General features: G+C 39.5%; 1 protein-coding gene across 8 annotated transcripts in view; it reads left to right on the forward strand.

The window, feature by feature from the left end:
- ENOX1 (ecto-NOX disulfide-thiol exchanger 1) overlaps window positions 1-19,385 on the forward strand; it is a 311,721-nt gene that overhangs the window by 86,602 nt on the left and 205,734 nt on the right. For 6 of the 8 annotated variants that reach the window (XR_013174569.1, XR_013174570.1, XM_077158331.1 and 3 more), the window contains exons 3-5: window positions 12,560-12,750; window positions 16,899-17,042; window positions 17,864-18,001. Coding sequence is in view for 6 of the 8 variants with exons in the window: in XM_077158331.1 (XP_077014446.1) it covers window positions 12,560-12,750; window positions 16,899-17,042; window positions 17,864-18,001 (473 nt within the window). In the remaining 2 variants the exon portion in view is untranslated. The remainder of the gene's footprint in view (window positions 1-12,559; window positions 12,751-16,898; window positions 17,043-17,863; window positions 18,002-19,385) is intronic. The other 2 variants (XM_077158336.1, XM_077158335.1) reach the window with 1 other exon arrangement.

The following is a 19,385-nucleotide window of genomic DNA, read 5'->3' on the forward strand; positions in this document are numbered from 1 at the left end:
AGGCCTGTCTGTCATATGGGAAAGCACGTGGCTGGCATCTGCTCATCCTCATTTCCAGTTCTGTTGCTTCCAGCTTCTGATTCCAGTGTCTCCCATACTGAGCGACTGTGGGTCTCGCTTAGCTGCTCTGGGGCAAAACTCTGGGTTTCATCTCTTAGTTTAGCATCTGCTAGGGGTAATTTCTTCTCTCCAAGTTCTGGCTATTTTCGTGAGTCCTTGCTTAGCATTCAGGCCACTTCTGTCTTGATCTCCAAATGTTTATGTCTGTATTGGTCCTCTAAGCATCTCCAAATGTCTGCACTTGAGCTTTCTCCAAAATGTTTTCCCTTTTCAAGGACTTCAATAAAGTAATCAAGACCCACCTTATATGGACTGGACCACACCTCTGTGGAAATAATCTAGTCAAAAGTTACACCCTAAACAATAAGTCTGCCCCCCACAAAATTGGATTAGGATGAAAAGAACACGGCTTTTCTGGGGTATATAACAGCTTCAAACCAGTACAGCCCCTCAACAGACTTGTGAACTGAAGATTGACAGCATAAAGTAGAAAAGCTCAGCAAACTGGCCCACAGGGAGCTTGTAACAGAAGCTCTCCTATGATAAGCAAATTGTGCCGCAAAACTGCTTTGCATATTTTCCTAAGGGAGGCAAAGAGGGAGTCACCAGATCATTTTCTCAGGGTTTATCTTTCCTGGGAATGAAGAAGTATGTGCCACAGTGGGTCATGATTGTGATAAGCATGCAGTGATATTTTTATTTCATTATGCTTTACAAAGTAAATAAAGTAGACCCTCATCCTTCCCAAATGTCAGTGATCCCTTGGAATTAGGAATGAAAGTTTCAGTGTCTAATTTATTCAGTTCCTGGCTTTACCCAACTCTGTAACACCTCCTCGTCCTAGTTTCTGCAGCTCTTGTTCATGGTGGCAGGCTGAAAGGAGAACTGAACTCTGGGCACCTGCCCACTAGCTAGCTGCCAACATAATGAGATAGTTTGTGTTCGAGACAACTTATTGGGTAGGACATGTAAAACTGGAAAGGGCTCTTCAGAAAGGGGGTGAGGGAAGGAAAAAAATATTTTAGTTTCCTAGTCTGCTCAAGCAAATACCATACAATGAGTTAGTATAAACCATGGGAATTTTAAAAGCTCACTGTTTTAAGGCTAAAAGAAAGTCCAAATCAAGGCATCATCAAAACAGTGCTTTTTTCCTGAAGACTGCAGCATTCAGGCTGGTTGCTGACTATCTTGGTCCTGAGCTTGTCACATGGTGGCATCTTCTGGCCTCTCCGTATTCTTCCAGGTTCTGTTTACGTTCAGCTTCTGGCTGCTTCCTGTGGCTTTTTCTCTCTTTGTCTGAATTTCATTCCTCTCATAAAGGACACCAGTAATAGGATTAAGACCAATCCTTGGCCACACACCACCTTAACTGAAGTAACCACATCAGAAGGTCCTACCTATAATGGGTTCACACCCACAGGAATGGATTCAGTTTAAGAACATCTTTTTCTGGGTTACATACAGCTCCAAACCACCATAAATAGTAACCCAACTTTAGCTGCCAGCCTTCTTATCCACAGAGCCCTCACTTCCCTTCAATCTTGCCATTCCTCTCTCTCACTCTTATATTTCATCAGGTAGCAGAAGCATGGGGAGGTACTGCCGAATCGTGGATGGCAAACAGGAGCTAGCTACATAGTGGTAACATTTTCTTCTAGGCTGTCTTTGATGGTGGCGATGTTTATAACTTCTTCGTACCAAGCTTGAGCTCAAACCTCAGATTTACCCTCAATATATGTATTTGGATAAATCTAGGCCCAACTGGGGCTAAGGCTTCTGTGAAACTTTCTGATAAAACCTTACTCATTAATACCCTCAGGCTAGAGATCAACTCTAGGTCAAGACCTGTACACGTTCCCTCTCTCTCATTTTCTCCATGTACACGTACACAATTACTATTGTTACTTTTATTTAAGAAATATCATCTTCTCTGTAAAGCATGGGCATTGAGTTGTTTCCCAGCAGTGATTTCTGCTGATTTGCTCTGATTCTTTTCTTGGCTGCCTTTTATGACTGAAATAGTGGATTCACGAAGGCTGACTGGGTAAGGGCCAAGCAGAGATACAACAAAGCTTCCAGATCCTGATGAACTGGGGAGCCTGAGGTCGAAGCTTTACCTTGCTAGAGCAAGCTTTGTCTCCTCATCAAGCAGCACCTCCGGAGGCTGACATTTTCCCTCTGAGCAATTTTGTCTTCATGTTTACTTTCTGCTCATGGCTCCTCCTTCTGGTTTCAGTGTACATGATTTCTTCTTTTGTGGGGTGGCAGGTGCTGAAGGGGGGGTGTACCAGAAAGTTTCCTTTCTTCCTGCAAGTCTTCTAATACATTAATAAGTAGCATTATCCAAATCTAATTGTTGGTGTGTGTGTGTGTGTTGTTGTGTGTGTGTGTATGTGCGTTTAATGACAGACTCCTACGAGTTTGTCATACTACAGCAAGCTTAAGTCTGTTAATGCTTTTTAATTTGCTTATTTTCCCCTACTGTATTGAAAACTCTTTGTAGGCAGAGTCTGTCCTGCTCGCCCTTATTTTCCCGATATTGAGCACAGTGATTGCATACTGGAAGCATTTAACAAAGATTTGTTGAGTGAATGCATTTGCCGAGGAAGGAGCTATACCTTTATACCAGATTTCTCTGTTTCGGGAGCCAATGAAACCCAGAGGGAACACGTAGTCTGGATCTTTGTTGGAGAAAAAGAAAAACCTAGTTTCCCAAATCTATAAAAACAGAGGTTTAGGATAAGACCCATTCAATCCTGGGTCTGCCATTCCTTCGCTTTGTGACCATGAATAAATATCCAAAGTCTTAACTTCTGAACTTTAGTCCATTTTCTTTTCTAAAAGGTTTCTAGTAACATGTATCCCATAGGTTGTTGTGGTTTTTCATGAGATCAAGGATGTTAACTGTGTACGCAGGCGTGGTTTTCCAAGGGACTGTCTTCCCAGTGGGTACCTCGGAGAGTGCGGTTGGCTGAAGACAGGAATGAGAGAATGACATTCTCCTTTTACTTTATATATTTTAGCTTTGAACTCACTACTGTGTATTATTTTAGTGAAAGTACTTTTTAATTTTTATTAGAGAAGTTGTGGGTTTATGGAAACTTCATACATAAAATACAGGGTTCCCGTACATCACCCTGTTATTAACACCTTGCATGGTGTTATACATTTGTTACAATTGATGTAAGCATATTTGTATAATTGTACCATTCGCCATAGTCCATGGTTTAACTTAGGATTCATTATTTTTATTGAATATTTCCATGTATTTTTTTTTAATTTATTCTTGTAACATATATACAAACTGAAATTTCTCCTTTCAACACCATTCAAGTTAAAAATTCAGTGCTGTTAATTTGGTTCATAATGTGGTGCTACCACTGTCACCATCCATTACCAAAACTATGCATTTTAAGCTTCAACTGCCTATTTTCTACCCTAAATCTATCCCCCGGTAACCAATACTCTATAGATTGTAACTCTGTGAGTTTGCTTATTGTCATTATTTCATATCAATAAGATCATACAATATTTGTCCTTTGGGGTCTGACATATTTCACTCAGCATAATATGTTCAAGATTCATTCATGTTGTCACGTACGTCAGAACTGTATTCCTTTTTACCACCAAATAATATTCCATTGTATATTCCATCTTTTGACAATTGTGAATAATGCTGCTGTGAACATCAGTGTGCAAATACCTGTTTAAGTCCCTCCTTTCATATCTTTTGGGTATATACTTAGAAGTAGGATTTCCAGGTCACATGTTAATTCTATACTTAACTCTCTGAGGAACTGCCAAACTGTCTTCCACAGTGGCTGTGTCAGTTTACATTCCCACCAGCAATGAATGAGTGTTCCATCTTTGCACATTGGGTTTGCATTGGCTGGTGCTCTCCCTCAGTGTTATAGCCCTTCCATCAGAAAGGTCAGCCCAAGATGAATGCAAAGGGCAGGGTTCTCCCTGTCTTTTCTGAGCCTGTGTCTTTTCCTAGGCTTGTGCTTGCTCATCCCCCTAAGGGATCCCCTGTTTGAATTCCCTCTCTACTTCCCAGGAGACCAACCTTTTCCCTTTCCTGCTATTCCTCTGAATACAAAAAGCAGGTGGTAAGCCTTTGCCCCAAGCCGAGTCCTCCTCAACTGATTCTTACACTTGTTCTGTTGTCTCAAGCTGGAGGGCACATTCTGCAGAAGGGGATAAGGGGTGGGGGAGCACATGGAGAGAAGTTTCCCAAATCATTTTTTCCCAGGTGGAAAAAGGCCAGAGACCCACAGAGGGATCCCAGAGTGTGTCCAAACTGTCCTTGAGAAGAGATGATGGAGGGGCCAACAAGCTCCTAGGAGCTTCTTCCAGGGCTCCCCAGAGCTGCACTTTTTTGACTTGGTGCAGCCCTTCAGCTGTCTTCCACAGCTCTGAGGAAGTGCGTCATCTTTAGGTCTCCCCTGCCATCTGGAGCCGATTGAAACAATGGCTACTCTCAGAGCTGGCCCCTCATGATCCAAAGTGGCTCATCAAAAGCAATGAGCAGTGATTGGCCCATGCCCACCCCAGACCTTGGAAAGTCCATTTTCATGTCCCTCTCTGGCACCAGCAACCTATGCCAGAGCCCAGACCTCATTGCTGACTGCTGCACCAAGAGAGCAATGCTGGCCTTGACCATAATTTACCAGCCTCTTCCTCCTGCTCTTCCCTGGTTGCTGCACAGTGTTCTGCTGGATTCTGGAGTTTTGAATAGTTGATTTAGACCATTTCTGCCTATTTAATAGTTGTTCTGGTGGAGGGGCTGATTCCTGGCGCTCCCTATTCTGCCATTTTCCCACAACACTTTTTAAATAAATATTTTCTTACGAAAGTATTAGTTCCCTTTTCCCTAACATGTATTGATATTTGTCTCCAGTTTGAAGAGAACTGTGCCATTGCATTTCCGTGCAACTTTCACTAGAGAAAAGATTCACCAGTTGAATATCTGGTGGCTAGAAATGGTGGTGGGAATTTGGAGAGTGCATTTGAATGAAGACAGGACCCCTATTAAAGTAAGGGTTTGGGGTTAGAAATTGCAGTGTGGAAAATCTGGAAATTATGCTCTTCTGCTTTATGGCGATTGTGTCTTACTGTTGCTTCTACCTTATTTTTACCATAATAATAAAATTATTTTTGTTATAGAGACTGTGTCAAGTTATAAGTTGGATAAGTAAAACTCATGTCTACTTCATCGTTCAAGAAATAAAATCATTATTCTGAAAGCCATAATCACCTTTGCCTGGCATATACGTGGAGTTGACAGCCACCGCAGTAATCGAACACCGTTGCTTCATGCACTGCACCATTTCACCATCACTAGTTAGTGGTTATTTTCTGTGTCATTTTTTTATGATGAATATTATCTCATAATAAACCATAAAATTTAGAATTGCTCAAAAATCAGAATATCAGAGGACTTGAGGAGCAGAAGGTCTTTTTCATTAAGGCTAGAAAAGAAAAAAAAGTATGATAATGCTTGTGGGAATTCTTTTGAAATATATTCTTAGATTGAGTTTAAGCTATCTAGCTGTGAAAATAATAAACCATGGTAGCAGTAGCAATACGCTGTAATTCCCACAAAGCTCATTCAGCATAATTTCTTTTTTATAAATAACAAAATCATAAATAAATGCGATTACTCTAAGCCTACATAAAATTACATTGAGTACCGTGGGCCAGATGTTTTCCTCTCATATCTGTGTTCTGTAGTGTCCATTTCTGCTCGTTCTCCCACCTTTTCCTGCTATATTTAAAGTAATCTCTGAGTGAATAAGTGGCGATGACATTTGATCCTGAACTGAGTTTGGCAAATTTGAGGAGGAAATATATCTTTATGTAACTCACACATAGTAAGTAGGCAGAAAGGAAAAGCCAGTCTCAAAACACAGTCATTTAAAACCTTTGTAGGCTCCTGGCAACTTCACTTTTGGAGGTCACACTCCACATCCGATCAAACACATGAAATGCATTCATATATGACATTAAATATATTTTTTACAAGAACTTGGGAAAGGAATTTTATGCTATTGCTTTAGAAATTGTATGCCTCCTTGTTACTCTTTTAATTTAAAACTGCCTATGCTGTCTCCAATTGTGCAGATTAAGAAAGCCCACTGAAATGATTTTCAACTACGATGACGTTTATATGAATATTAAATTTTGTAATTATTGAAGTTTTCAGAATTTAAAATTTATAGATATTTAATGAACTACTCATTTGTTGTTGAGAATGCACTTTCTTTCAATTTCCGTTGACATGAAACATTTTGGGGTCTCAAAAATTTCTGTAGATCTCCATACCTCTAGTGTCTCATTGATAACGCAGTCTTACTTTTTGAAAATAAGCTGCTTTCCCAGAGGCCAAAGAGACCTTGGATCCAGAAGATGTTACTAAAGAAAGAGATTTGATTTGAGGAGGCTAGTTCTCCAAATTCCATCATCTCATATGAAAGTGTTTTTGTGCGGCACTCTTAGGAGGCAAACATCTCCTATTGACCAGGAGAATAAGCATTTGTTGTGGGAGGTAGGTTGGAGAGCAGAGCATTTACAGCTTCTTGTAGAAATCTATAACCAAGACAGTAGAGAAGGAGCTGGAGCTGTAGCGGCTGCAAATGTTTTGCAGTGAACTTCAACCTTATCTTCAAAGTGCTGGCGACTTCTTAGAAGCATGTAGCCCTACCCCACAGCTTTGGGGGACAGGAAGCTCCAAGGAGGTTCTCTGAGTTATCTGGCCTTCCCTGAGGTGACTGTGTGCAGCCAGTCCTCACTTCTGATGACACCAGACCTCGTAAAGCAGCTACAACATAAAGACCTTCCCCAAGAAAGAACCAGGACAATCTTCCTTTCTATTCACCTCTGAATTGCCCGTGACCTCCCTGGCTGTGCCCTTCTCTGTCCCCAGACTCAGGAGCCTCTGGGCCACACAGGCCTTCCCCCATCTGAGTGCTTTGCCACCAGGCTCCTCCATTTGCATGGTGCTGCATGCAACCAAGAGCACCAAAGATTTGACCCATTTTCCTCAGCATTGCTCCCTGCCAGCCTCGAACTTTCTAATTGGATGCCGTGCCACACAGGCATTTTCATTAGACCCTTTACCGCACTCACCCACCCCAGCCACTCCACCGAGTTTTCTGGGTCAGTCCTATGAGGACTCATTGTGGGGGGTCATTTGGAGAAAGAAAAAGCATAGGGCCTGGCCTAGGGGTGGTCATGAATGCAGGGCGAATGCTTTATTCATCGTGTTGAAATGGCTTCATTAACAGCATATTAGTTTAAAAAGTCACTACCATGTTCTTTGTAACCCTACTAGGAGAAATGTTAAGCAGAATGTGCATCTAGCTCAGGCTGGTCGAGGTCTGATCTTGGTTTTATGGCAGGCGGATTTCCATAGATTTAAGTGCTCTAACCAGAACTTTTTAGAATATTGGTAACTCATTAACCAGGGTTTGCAACCATTTAAGGGTCAGTTATTTCCCCCCTACAGTTAAAATGTTCCATTATGTAGCTTAAAATGTTTTCTGTGATTGGGCCAAGGTGTAAAGTGAGTGCAAAATGAAAAAGCTAAGTGCAAAACAGCACAAATTATTGGATCATCTATTATCTGCTCTCCTTTATATAAGAAGATCATAATATTTACAGGAAATTGCTTTTTGTGTATGTGTGGCCAAAAGGTCACTATGGACCAATGGGCCTTTCTACATGGTGCATGCATCAACAATTGTCCCTTGATTTACAGCTGGGGCCATGGTTTTAGAATTCACCTCTCTTGGTGCTGTGTCTTTGCAGCCTGAAATCAGCACAATCTTTGTTTCAGAGGCGCCCCCTCCTTTCCCAAAAGGACTGCTTCCTCTGGTCTCTGTGACTGCTTCTCAGTAGTCCATAGCTTTGCCATGTAAGGTGAAGCTTTTATTTAGTTAGAGCGTTTTGTTTACTCTGCCAAGCTTTTCCAGTGTGAATGATAACAGAGAGTGCAAACACAGAGAAACCTTGTCGGTTGAGGGAAGGCAAGAATTACCTGATATGATCTTACTCACTTTTGTAAATTTATCTGCAGCTAGGGATAGAAGAGTCACTTTCCGAAGGCCACACATCATTGCAGAGAGGAGAGAATACATGTCTCTTCTTCTCCAGGAAAAGGCTCGGCCAAAGGGAGGACTTGTAAAGAATTAAAGCTATCTAAAACAGTGAGCTGTCATGCCCGTCGGTAGCAGGGACTAGACAGTTGCCTGTCAGCAATAGTTGAAGGATTTCTGTATTGAAAGAAGTTGTAACTGATGAGTTCTCAGGTTTCATTCAATTCTTCTAACCCTGATGCTAAGCAAACCTGGCTGATTTGTGCTGAATCCCAGGGCCCTTAGAAAAGCTTTGCTTAAAGTGATACTCTGTCGTTTTAATGGATCCAGGCTTTTGTTTATTGATGAGATTGCTTCCTTTAATAATCCACTCACCAGCAGAATCAAACAATGACAACTTTTTCTATGGTAGATGTATTTCGGAAGATAGAAAGCAACAATGTATTGTAATATGTTGTATATCTGTGTGTAGTTGACTGATTCCCATTAACAAGGGAAATTTGTCGAGCCATTCCATATTTCATCATCAGTATTCCAGTGTAATATTACCTTTCTCTAAAAATCTGTAATTGTCTAAGTGAGAAAGGTCTTTTAAAACCTTTCTATACAAAGACTTTGAAAATACATATTATCATAGTAGCATCCAGAACTGTTTTTCTTTTCTGTTTTTCTTTTAATGGAAAGTAAGATACTGTATCCTGAAGGTCTCAAACTTGCTCTTTTCTTACTTTTTTCAATTTAGAAACCTAAATTAAGTTTTTTTTCAAAAGTAAAGGTTTCCTGGAAAAAAAAATCAACTCTGTCATTTCTCAATACTTATATATATATAATGCTGAATAGTATTTATCTTTATGTCAGAAGATAATTGGCTTTATCTGCTATCCTGCCCAGGCTGGTTGAATTATCTCTTTGATAAATTTTACCATTTTGTTTGATTACATTTATTTCAGAGAGCACCTTCCAGCCATGTTTCTCTCTTTCTCTCTCCCTCTCTCTCCTTTTAATGCTGAATTCTTTGAAGACTGATATGTCATTGGATAAAACCTTATCATCCATTCAATAGCCATTCCCTGCCTAAGACGGAGGAAAATGATTTGCAGTTTAAAACTGACTGCTAGACAAAGTGGAAAAATGGAAGATATAATCCCAGACCCATAATGGCATTTTGTATTTGAGAAATGGCCAAATCTGCTTTTTATCCTCTGCGGTACATGCCAGTTTGAAAGGTTTCCTTTCTTCCGATGATTTCACTTCTTTAGCACTGTACATATATGTCTTTGTTATACTGATGCACTGCTTAATGGGTTTGGAGAGGTAGTTATTTATAGATTCCAGCTCATAAAAGGAGCATATGCAAGACGTCTCACAAAAGGAGAACATCACTGTAACCTGTGTATGACCTTACATTGTTTGCCAGGAAAGTATGGGATCTTAAATCTTAGGGAATGGCTTGTTAAGTTCACCAAAAGCTTATCTTGAAAGAGCCGACACTTTTTTTGTTTTTTAATTGTCTTCCTTTGACACTTCAAATTCATCTGTACTCTAATTTCCAAGAGCAATTTTCTATTCTTTTGTTCTTTAGTTTTCAAACTCTAAATTTTGGCACTGAATCTTGGAGTTGGAGTTAGTTCCTTTGCTCCTTTATTTCTTCCTCCGTTCCTTTCTTTTCTTCCTTTCTTCTTTTTATTCTTCTTCCTTCCTCCACCCTTTCATTCCTTCCTTCCTTCCATGAATGAATTTCTTTTGAGAAATATATTGAGCTTATGACATTTTCCAGGTATTGTGCTAGCTGCAGGGTATGCAAAGATGACTAGTTGCTATCATCTTCCTAAGTTTGTAGTTTAGCAGGAGGATGGCTACTAACAAATAATTGCAGTATGCAATGACAGGTCCTTGTATGGAGAAGGGTACAGAGTGCTATAGGAACATAAAGGAAGTATGTATCTCCTTTGCCTTCTTGCTCTAAAGGGCAAACTAAAGAAATACTTACAATAGGAAAGATATCTCTCCTCATGTGCCACTGGGATATGCACATCCCTTTGAAAAGAGTTTGATGATTTTATAAATATAAGGGTAATAGATTGGATACTGAGGACCTTTTAATTTCTATCTTTGATATAAAGTGCTCTGGGATTCACGTCTAGCTGAATGAGCTTTACCCAATTTCGTCTTCTGTACACACCATTTCCAAGAGGGGACTTTTCTTTCCATCACCGAGAAGGAGCTTTTTAACCTTATTTGATATCATATTCCTCTCTTCAGGACTTCCCTTTAAAATGCCTGGTCTATATCTCTTCTTGCAAGCTTAATCCTATCAGTTTCCATTCATAAGCAATATTACCCATTCATATAATCAGCACCTTGTATATTTAACCAGCTTTTGACAGCTTTATTATACATCCTCATGTAGGGTCTTAGATCATCTCTGCTATCAGCTGCCTCCTCTTCATCCTCCTGAAGCTCTCTCTTTTCCTGCCCAATCTTCCACCTCCCCCCAAAATTCATTCCTATCTAAGAATTAAGGTGCAATGTAGACTTTACCCTCATTACTGTAGCAGGGATAGAAGAACTAATTGCATTGTACACTCCCTAAAGAACTACCTGAAAACCTGCTGTAGTCATTTCTCTTCTCTGCAGTGCTCTTTTCCGTAGGTGGCCACTAGGGAGCCCTTTTTTCTTCCCCTCAGTTCATCAGGCCCTCTTACCACATGGTACAGAGCAGTTCCACTCTGTCCCCAAATCTGCAGGCTCCACTCGTCTTTGCAAAATGAATGACCCAATAGCTAATATGGTTTGATAGGATCAGCTTAGAAGCCTGTTTAGTAACCTTCTATTAAGATGGTTTCTTAATAATTGAAGAGGAATGAAACTTTACATGGGACATGGGAATGTTTTCCACTTTTTACTGTAAATATAAACCATGATACTAGAAATGAATATTTCCTATAAATTTAGGGGGGGTTCTGAATGCTAAATCTAAAAATTTTAAATATCTAATCTCATGCCTTATGAAATAATTTTTTAACTTTTAAGATTGTATAATATAACATATATATAAAGCAAAGAAAGAAAAAAGCAATAATTTTCAGAGCACTCTTCAACAAGTAGTTACAGGAAATAATGTTTTTATATCAAGTATTTACTAAATATTAGCAATCTGATGTTCTTTCTGTAGTCATTTTGTTATTGAAGTAGGCATGAAACTAGGGACTTACATCAAACAAAATCCTTCCTTTCAATACCTAACTCAAAACTAAAACCCCTTTTAGTTTTGTTCTTTTGTTTTTTTTAAAATTTTTATTTACATGGGCACTTACCGGGAATTGAACCACGGTCTCTGGCATGGCAAGTGAGAGCTCTTGCCACTGAGCCATCATTGCCTGCCTTCACACCCCTTTTAATAAGAATCTTTGTTTGGGGGATAGTTATAGGAAAGTTTTATTGTTCACTGTGTGTATCCTTGGGACCTGTAAAGTTGGACAAGATCAGAAGGGATTGTGCCATTGAGTATGAGAAGAGTCTGTGCCATTATTTTTTTTTTACTTTTTTTATTGTATACTATAACATATGTACAAAGCAAAGACATAAAAAAGCAATAGTTTTCAAAGCACTCTTCAACAAGTAGTTAAAGGACAGATTCCAGAGTTTGTCATGGGCTACCGTATGATCCGCTCATATTTTTCCTTCTAGCTACTCCAGAATATAGGAGGCTAGAGGGCTTAAATATTTTTTTATCATCACAATTGACTTTTTTTCCTTCTTTTTTTTGTGAAAAATAACATACATACAAGAAAGCTCTAAATTTCAAAGCACAGCACCACGATTATTTGTAAAACATATTTCAGACTTCATATGAGTTACAATTTTACAATTTTAGTTTTTACTTCTAGCTGCTCTAAAATACTGGAAACTAAAAGAGATATCAATTTAATGATTCAGCATTCATATTCATTTGTCAAATCCTATCTTCTGTGTATAACTCCACCATCATCTTTGATCTTTCCATACCCTCTTTAGGGTTGTTTGGGCTATGGCAATTTTAATTTTTTTGTATTGGAAGGGTCTGTCTCTAATATGGGGTAGGGAGATAGAATTATCTGATGTTCTGGAGAGGTTGGGCTAGGTTTCAGGACTTATTTGGACCAGGGACCCATCTGAAAGTTGTAGGTTTCTGGAAAGTTACTCTAATGCATTGAACCTTTGTGGAATCTTATGTATTGCCCTAGGTGTTCTTTAGGATTGGCTGGAAAGGTCCTGGTTGGGGGTTGGCAGGTTATGATAGGTAACAAGGTCTACCTGAAGCTTGTGTAAGAACAACCTCCAGAGTAGTCTGTCGACTCTATTTGAACTCTCTCTGCCACTGATACTTTATTAATTATACTTCTTTTCCCCCTTTTGGTCAGGATGGAATGGTTGATCCCACAGTGCCAGGTCTGGATTCATCCATTCATCTCTGAGTCATCTCCCATGTCACCAGGGAGAATTTCACCTCTGGATTCATGTCCATGTAGGGGCGAGAGCAATGATTTCACTTGCAGAGTTGGGCTTAGAGAGACTAAGGCCACATCTGAGCAACAACAGAGGTCCTCCAGAAGTAAGTCTTACGCATGCCTATAGGTAGTCTAAGCTTCTCCGCTACCTGTATTCGCAAGAGTAAGCTTTATGATCGAGGGCATGGTCTATTGATTTTGGTATCCCTAACATTTGACGCAGTATCAGGGGATTCCCTGATAGTAGTTTTAATAGTTCCATATTCTTTCTCCACTCCCTCAGGGAACTTAACCAGTATGTTTTGATGATCTGCTTAATGTACTCTAGGATGTTTCCAGATATTCCAATAATCTATATAGGATTAAAGGACCTCTTTCTTATTCTGTGCTCCCTGTGTTTCAATTGTTCAAATGAACTATACAGATAGGTTGAATTAGATTATGTACTACAGAAAATTTCAGTTCCAGATCAAATAAACCTTTCTTCCATTGGTCTCAAAGAGTATGTGTGGTTCTAAAATATAGACACTGTCTTCCTTACCCTTATGTTCTGAATTACTTTAACCCCAACCTGTTCAGCTTCATTCTTATCTTTACATATCAGGTTATATATATATATTATATATATATATATTATATATAATATATATATATATATATAACACAGCCTCTCAAAATCCAGAAATAGTAATCACCACTCTAGACTTAATGTGTCTGCTCTAAAAGCTTACAATCTAGGCCCCTGTTTTCTCATAAGCATTTTCTAAAGGTAACCATACCATTGTTGTTCTTTTGTTTCTGGCTTATTTTGTCTCACCAAATGTCCCACATGTTCATTCACATCGTTGCATGCCTCACGACATTGTTCCTTTTTGTAGCAGCACAGCCTTCGTTCATAAGTATATACCATCGTTCGCCAATCTATGTATCCGTCAGTGCATCCTTCAGACACCTGCATTCATTGGGCGTGCCATTATTTTTAAATCAAATAGTATTTTCGTAGGCTTGATGAGTTTCTATTTGCCCCACAGATATGGCTCAATGAAAAACTGAGCATAAATGTATCTTGCTGAACAGTTATGATATTGGGTATAAGGTATGAGGTTTTGTACTTGAATATAGCATAACAAAGAACAGGATTAGAATTCAGTTAGAACCTGGAGAAAGTTGGACTGTTATTCTTGGCATTTTATATATCTGATTGTTTGGTAAAGATCACATGCCTCACTAAAAAGCTGTAAGTAGAAACTGCTAATTTCACAGTTCATCATGAATGTCTTGAAAGCATTTGTGGTTGAACAGGCTGAAAAAAAATAGAAAAATTCATACATCTCTTATATTATTTTATAGAAGGATTGTAAAAAGTGAAGAAATTCTCTTCTAAAATTTAGGTGTGGTGTAGAAAACTAGAGCAACACTTATTTTAGAAATATCAAGTGTTATTCACTGTTTTAGAATTAATTACATAATTATCTACCAGTACACAAAGATCCCAGGGTACCTTAATGGAAATACAACACTTCCAAATAAAATAATAATAATTAGCACCTACTATAGTCAAAGTGCTTTATTAACTGTAATTTTTAAACTCTCCACCTCTCTGTGTGTAAATATTGTTAAGAATATTAATCTTTGCTATAGTTTAGAAATAAGAAAACTAAGAGAAAATGATTTGAGCAATAAATTAGGCATTATGGTCTTGAAACATTTAAAGAGGCAGGTATTCAACAGGGAAAATAGATATTTGTAGAGTATAAAAATAGCCCTTGCAACTTTTCATAAATTATTAGGTAGTAATTAATAACTGCTTTTCCAAGCCAAGTGGCAAATTAATTTAAATTTTGCAAAGAATGTCATAGCATCCTAGAGATTACTGGAAATGCCCAGGAGGTGACAGAACTTACTTTAGAGTTATCATCCTAGAAACATGGTAACCATATGAAGTTCTATGTCATTAAACCACTGGATAGGGAAATTGAAGAGATGTAATAAACTGAACATCATTGAGTGCTGTGAGGGGATAAATTCAGGTTTACAACCACATCTCCCCTGTGTTTGTTCAATAACACAGCAGAAGTGTGTTAAGATGGACGGGAAAACAGAGGTAGAAGGTATAGGCCTCCAGGACACCTGATGTCTCTTTTTATGACTCCAATCACTAAGGTGAAACCTACCATTGGAACTGATCTCATGAGTCAAGGAAAGCCAACTGCATCCCTAAAACCCTGTAACAAAGGGCGAGGTGAAACATGATAGCAGCTGGCCAGACTCAAAACATAAAACCTACAAAGTAAACGAATCCTAGTGTTCCAGACCTTCAGACTCGCTGGACAGAAAAAAGGTTGTGATTAATGCCTATTTGGGGAGATCTTAAGCTAGAAGGAAGCTAGCCAACCGAGCTTCATTTGGCAAAATGAGTAAGACAAGTAATGATCTTGCAATGACCTGAAGGGGCTCTACTACGAGGCCATTTGCACAAAGGAATGAACAAATCATAGCCTGACTCGTTGTCTTGGTGCTCTGGGATAGTTTGGAGGTGACGAGCAAAAAGTGCACTGAAATTTTTATCCTAGAAATATTGCCCGGATAGCTAAAGGGCAGACATTTAATTTAGCAATGCATTTCCTCTGTCACTGAATATATTTCATTTAGTGAGAATCTCTTTGTCTGACAGCATTCATTACCTAAGATGATTGATGCACAATATATAAGCAAGTTCTGAATTCTGAATTTCGGTCATAGGGTTTAATTGCAACATTAATATGTGTTCTAAGCAGGGTTTGCTCCCAAATTCGGAATCATTCACTGCTGAATGTTGATGGCTCAAGTTCCTGACAGGCTATGGGAAAAAAATTCCCCACTGTCTCAAATGTCTCTGCAGTTAAGGGTTAGGAATTTGTTGAGATCATAGAAACAATTTGCTGGTTATCTATCTAAACCTGAGATATTGAAGGCTGAGCTTCCATTTGAATTTAACTTCTCTACGGGCAATAGGTTCTCTTCCTTAGTACAGTGCTCAAAGGTATTATTGATCCCTGCACCTGAAATAAAAAAATATAAAAATAGCATACCATAAAAGGAGCAGCCTAACCTTAGACATGCTAACAGACCATAGCATAACATCTAATTCTAAAATAACCATGACAAGTTAACAGAAATATGGTTTAGAAAAATTTCTAAAATTACACCTAAATAAAAATGAAGTTTCATTCCGTTGTCCTATCAGTATACTTCAAATTCAAACATATTTGGCCACCCATTGGTAGATTTGGCCACAAAATGGTAGATTTTGTCTCCCAGTTTTGAACTGTTAAAAATACCTTGAAAATATGTATGTATGAAAAAATATGTACGTATGAATGGTATCTGTTTTTACATTTTTAAGAATGGAGGGGAGGCAGAACATTTTATAAATAGTGTCATATAGAGGGGACCTTTGTAACTTTAATTTTGTATTGTTGATTATTTTTATTAGAAAAGTGCTTTTAAAAGGCTATTAAAAATATATTTTATAATACATATATACACGCACAGACATGCTGTACAATACTGGAGAAAATTCCATCAAATCGAAACAGTGGCTAAACAACATCTCTCCACAGAGCTGATAAAAACAAATGCTTTTCCTTTGTTGCCTTAAAACCCTCTAGTTCTTCTTTTATGGGCAGCGCACCATTCTTTTCCTTTTGCCTTTCCTGACTATTGTATGGGGGGGGGGGGGGGGGGGCGTACTCCTTTACCAGCCTCAGGGCGAACGCTTCTTGCTTCGTTCTTCTTCCTTCTCCCTACTTCTTTTCCCTCTAAATACATTTCACAGGTGACCGTCTCCCAAAATAACAACAACAATTAATTTTTAACTTAAAAAAAATCATCTCTATCCCGGGCCTGCCCACTCCATTGATGTGTCTTCCTTGGAAGAGGCTGTGCAGGGCCTGATAAGACCCCATTTGTGAAACCGGGGACCAGCGGGCAGCGCGCGCCCGGTCCCACGTGGGGGCGGGGGGGGGGGGGGGCGGCCGCCTCGCAGGGCTCCCCAAACCGAGCAGTGAGACCAGTGCAGCCGCGTGGGAGGCAGTGAAGCCGCTTCACTCTGCCCGCGACTGGACGCTGGTCTTCGTGGCGGTTCTGTTTCCTTGTGTTGTTTCTCATTGAGCAGACAAGGGTTTGAGCCTTGAAGACTCCCTCCGTTAACTATTACTATTATTATTATTATTATTATTATTTTAAATCACGCTCCTTTCCCCTTCTGCAGAATCCGATGACCTCCAGGGGGCCGCAGCACTCAGCCATCGAAGCGCCCCTGGCCCTCGGGATCCTCCTAATTCCGTAGTCGATGCGGGTGGAGTTGAAATCATCGCCCGGTGTCCCCAAGAGCTTTCTCAGATGATGGCTGCAGGTAAATATCACTGGTCAGTTCAGGACATGAACAAGGCATTCTGAAGTTCCTCATGGAAAAGCTTGCCCAGCTATGAAAATGAGGTCAAACCGAGAACCAGGAGGGGCCCTTAAAGAAATCGGGCCATTGTGCTGGGGAAAATCAAAGAGCATTAAGTCAAATGTGATACATTGTGCAGCTTCTAGCTCTGTGCTTTAAAAACAAAAATTATGGCTTTATTTTGTTTTGATGAAAGTCTATGTTTAGAAATATTCTGGAAAAGTCACTTTTCCATTAGGGAAACTTGTGTTTCCTTAATGTCACAGTGTAAAAAGTTTGCAAAGAAGGGTTTGCGTTACACAGTAGCACTTAATAAATGCAGTCAGAACCAGTTTCACCACTTGACAACTTTATTTTTTGAGACTCTATTAGATAGAAGGTGTGCCTGCTCCACAGTTCTACTTGGAAACAAATGGAATTATTTACTTCTGGTCTACCAAGCCAGTTGACTTGTTTGATCAAGAGACTATCCCAGCTTTGCCTCTCAACCTAATGTTTCACTGGGAGAAGGAAGCAATTCTTCAGTTTTCTTCCAGGGACGCCTCCCCTGTGGCGTGCTGTGAACAATATAAACGGCATGTCATTAAGTTTCTTCCCAGAATGTATTCGGAAACTCTTTATGTTTATGTCAGGAGGAAGCATTGCTGTAGATTATAGTGCTTTATTTTTCTGTGATTTGGGAAATGTGCTAAATGAAGCCTCCCATCTCCAGAAATGTAATTTCCTTGAAAACAAACAGTCTCGTCTGTTGACGCTCAGCCCTAATTTGTTTGTCCCCACAGCGGCCGATGGTTTGGGGAGCATAGCAATAGACACGACCCAGCTCGCCATGTCGGTGACAGACCCCACAGCGTGGGCTACAGCCATGAATAACCTGGGCATGGTTCCCGTAGGGTTGCCCGGACAGCAGCTCGTGTCTGGTAAGCTCTCGCCTGCATTTGGAGATGCTGGCAGCAGTGCCAGAGGGCGTAGGGTACAGGTGCCCGGTAATCTCTCCTCACAGCCACTGGTGATTTATGACTGGGGCATGTTTGGCAGGTTCTCCTGGAGTTTCTTTTCCGTGGTACCTTGGTCCCCAGCCAATTCACTGTTCTCAGGAGAAAAAAACCCCTTTATTGCCATGTGTGGTTTCTTATCTTCTGTAGATTGCAACATCCCATTACATTTTTTTTAAAAACTGGTGAACAGAATGGCTAACATTTGCTTCCAGTCTGCAAAATCCTTTCTTGTACATTATCCCATTTGATTTCCCAGTCCTCCCATTGAGACAGGTAGATATTTATTGCTGCTGTTCTTCTCCTTATTGTCGCCCGGCACAAATGGACTATCAGAGAACCAGGGTTTAGTTGACTTTTCCAGCATCCAAGTGGCAGAACTAGAAGCTCAGCTGTCATGAAATCCCATGTTTCCTTTCCACTTCACTCTGGAATCATAATACACTGCACTGATAGAGAAAATGTTTAGAAATATCATAAAGTAAAAGATCATTTAATGTTTTACATAATTTAACATGTGTTTTTGAGGGTTTTTTTCTTTTTCACGTGCCCTATGACAAGTGCTTTGGGAAATAAAAAATATGTATAAATTGTCCTCAATTGAAAAACATAGCAACAGAAAACAATGTGAAGAATCGGTGTATAATTAGTGGAACAGATTAGTAATGTAGTAACTTCCAGAAGGTTCAGTCACTGGGGTTCTGAATGAGGATGTTTTTGGGGAGGTGGACTTGAGCTATGTCTGGAGGGATAAATAATTAGATTTGCAAATGCATCCATTCGTTCATTCATTCATCGAATATTCATTGACAAGGACATTGTCCTGGCATATGGGCTCCAGAGGTAACCACCAGACATGGTCCCCGCCCTTCAAAGTCTACGGTGTATCTGGAGAGATGCACTGTCAGTTATTATACTGTGATCATTTATATACTGGGAGAAGAACAGTTCACTGCTAGCCACCATGTTAGCTGAGGGCAGCTAGTATGTACTAAGCAGAAACCCATTGCCTCTGGAGAGTTACTGAGTTCCACATGTGCAGACTTGCAAACTTTGTGCTGAGTTAACCAACCATTTGCTTTCCTTTTATTATTAATAGTGGCTATAGATGAAAATTATAAAGTTACTTGTAGTAAATTGTACATGTTTATATACTTATGTGTATGTATATATACATCACATGTAGTCTGTTTTTTAATATAACATAAGAAGACAGGACGAGAGCAAAGTGGCAGACAAAGAAAAAGGCAAGGCAGAAAGATTGATTTCCAAAAAATCAAACTCAGGATATTTGTAAAAGTCTCCAAAA

The sequence above is a fragment of the Tamandua tetradactyla genome, chromosome 4, assembly GCF_023851605.1.
Source record: "Tamandua tetradactyla isolate mTamTet1 chromosome 4, mTamTet1.pri, whole genome shotgun sequence".
Taxonomy (NCBI): Eukaryota; Metazoa; Chordata; class Mammalia; order Pilosa; family Myrmecophagidae; genus Tamandua; species Tamandua tetradactyla.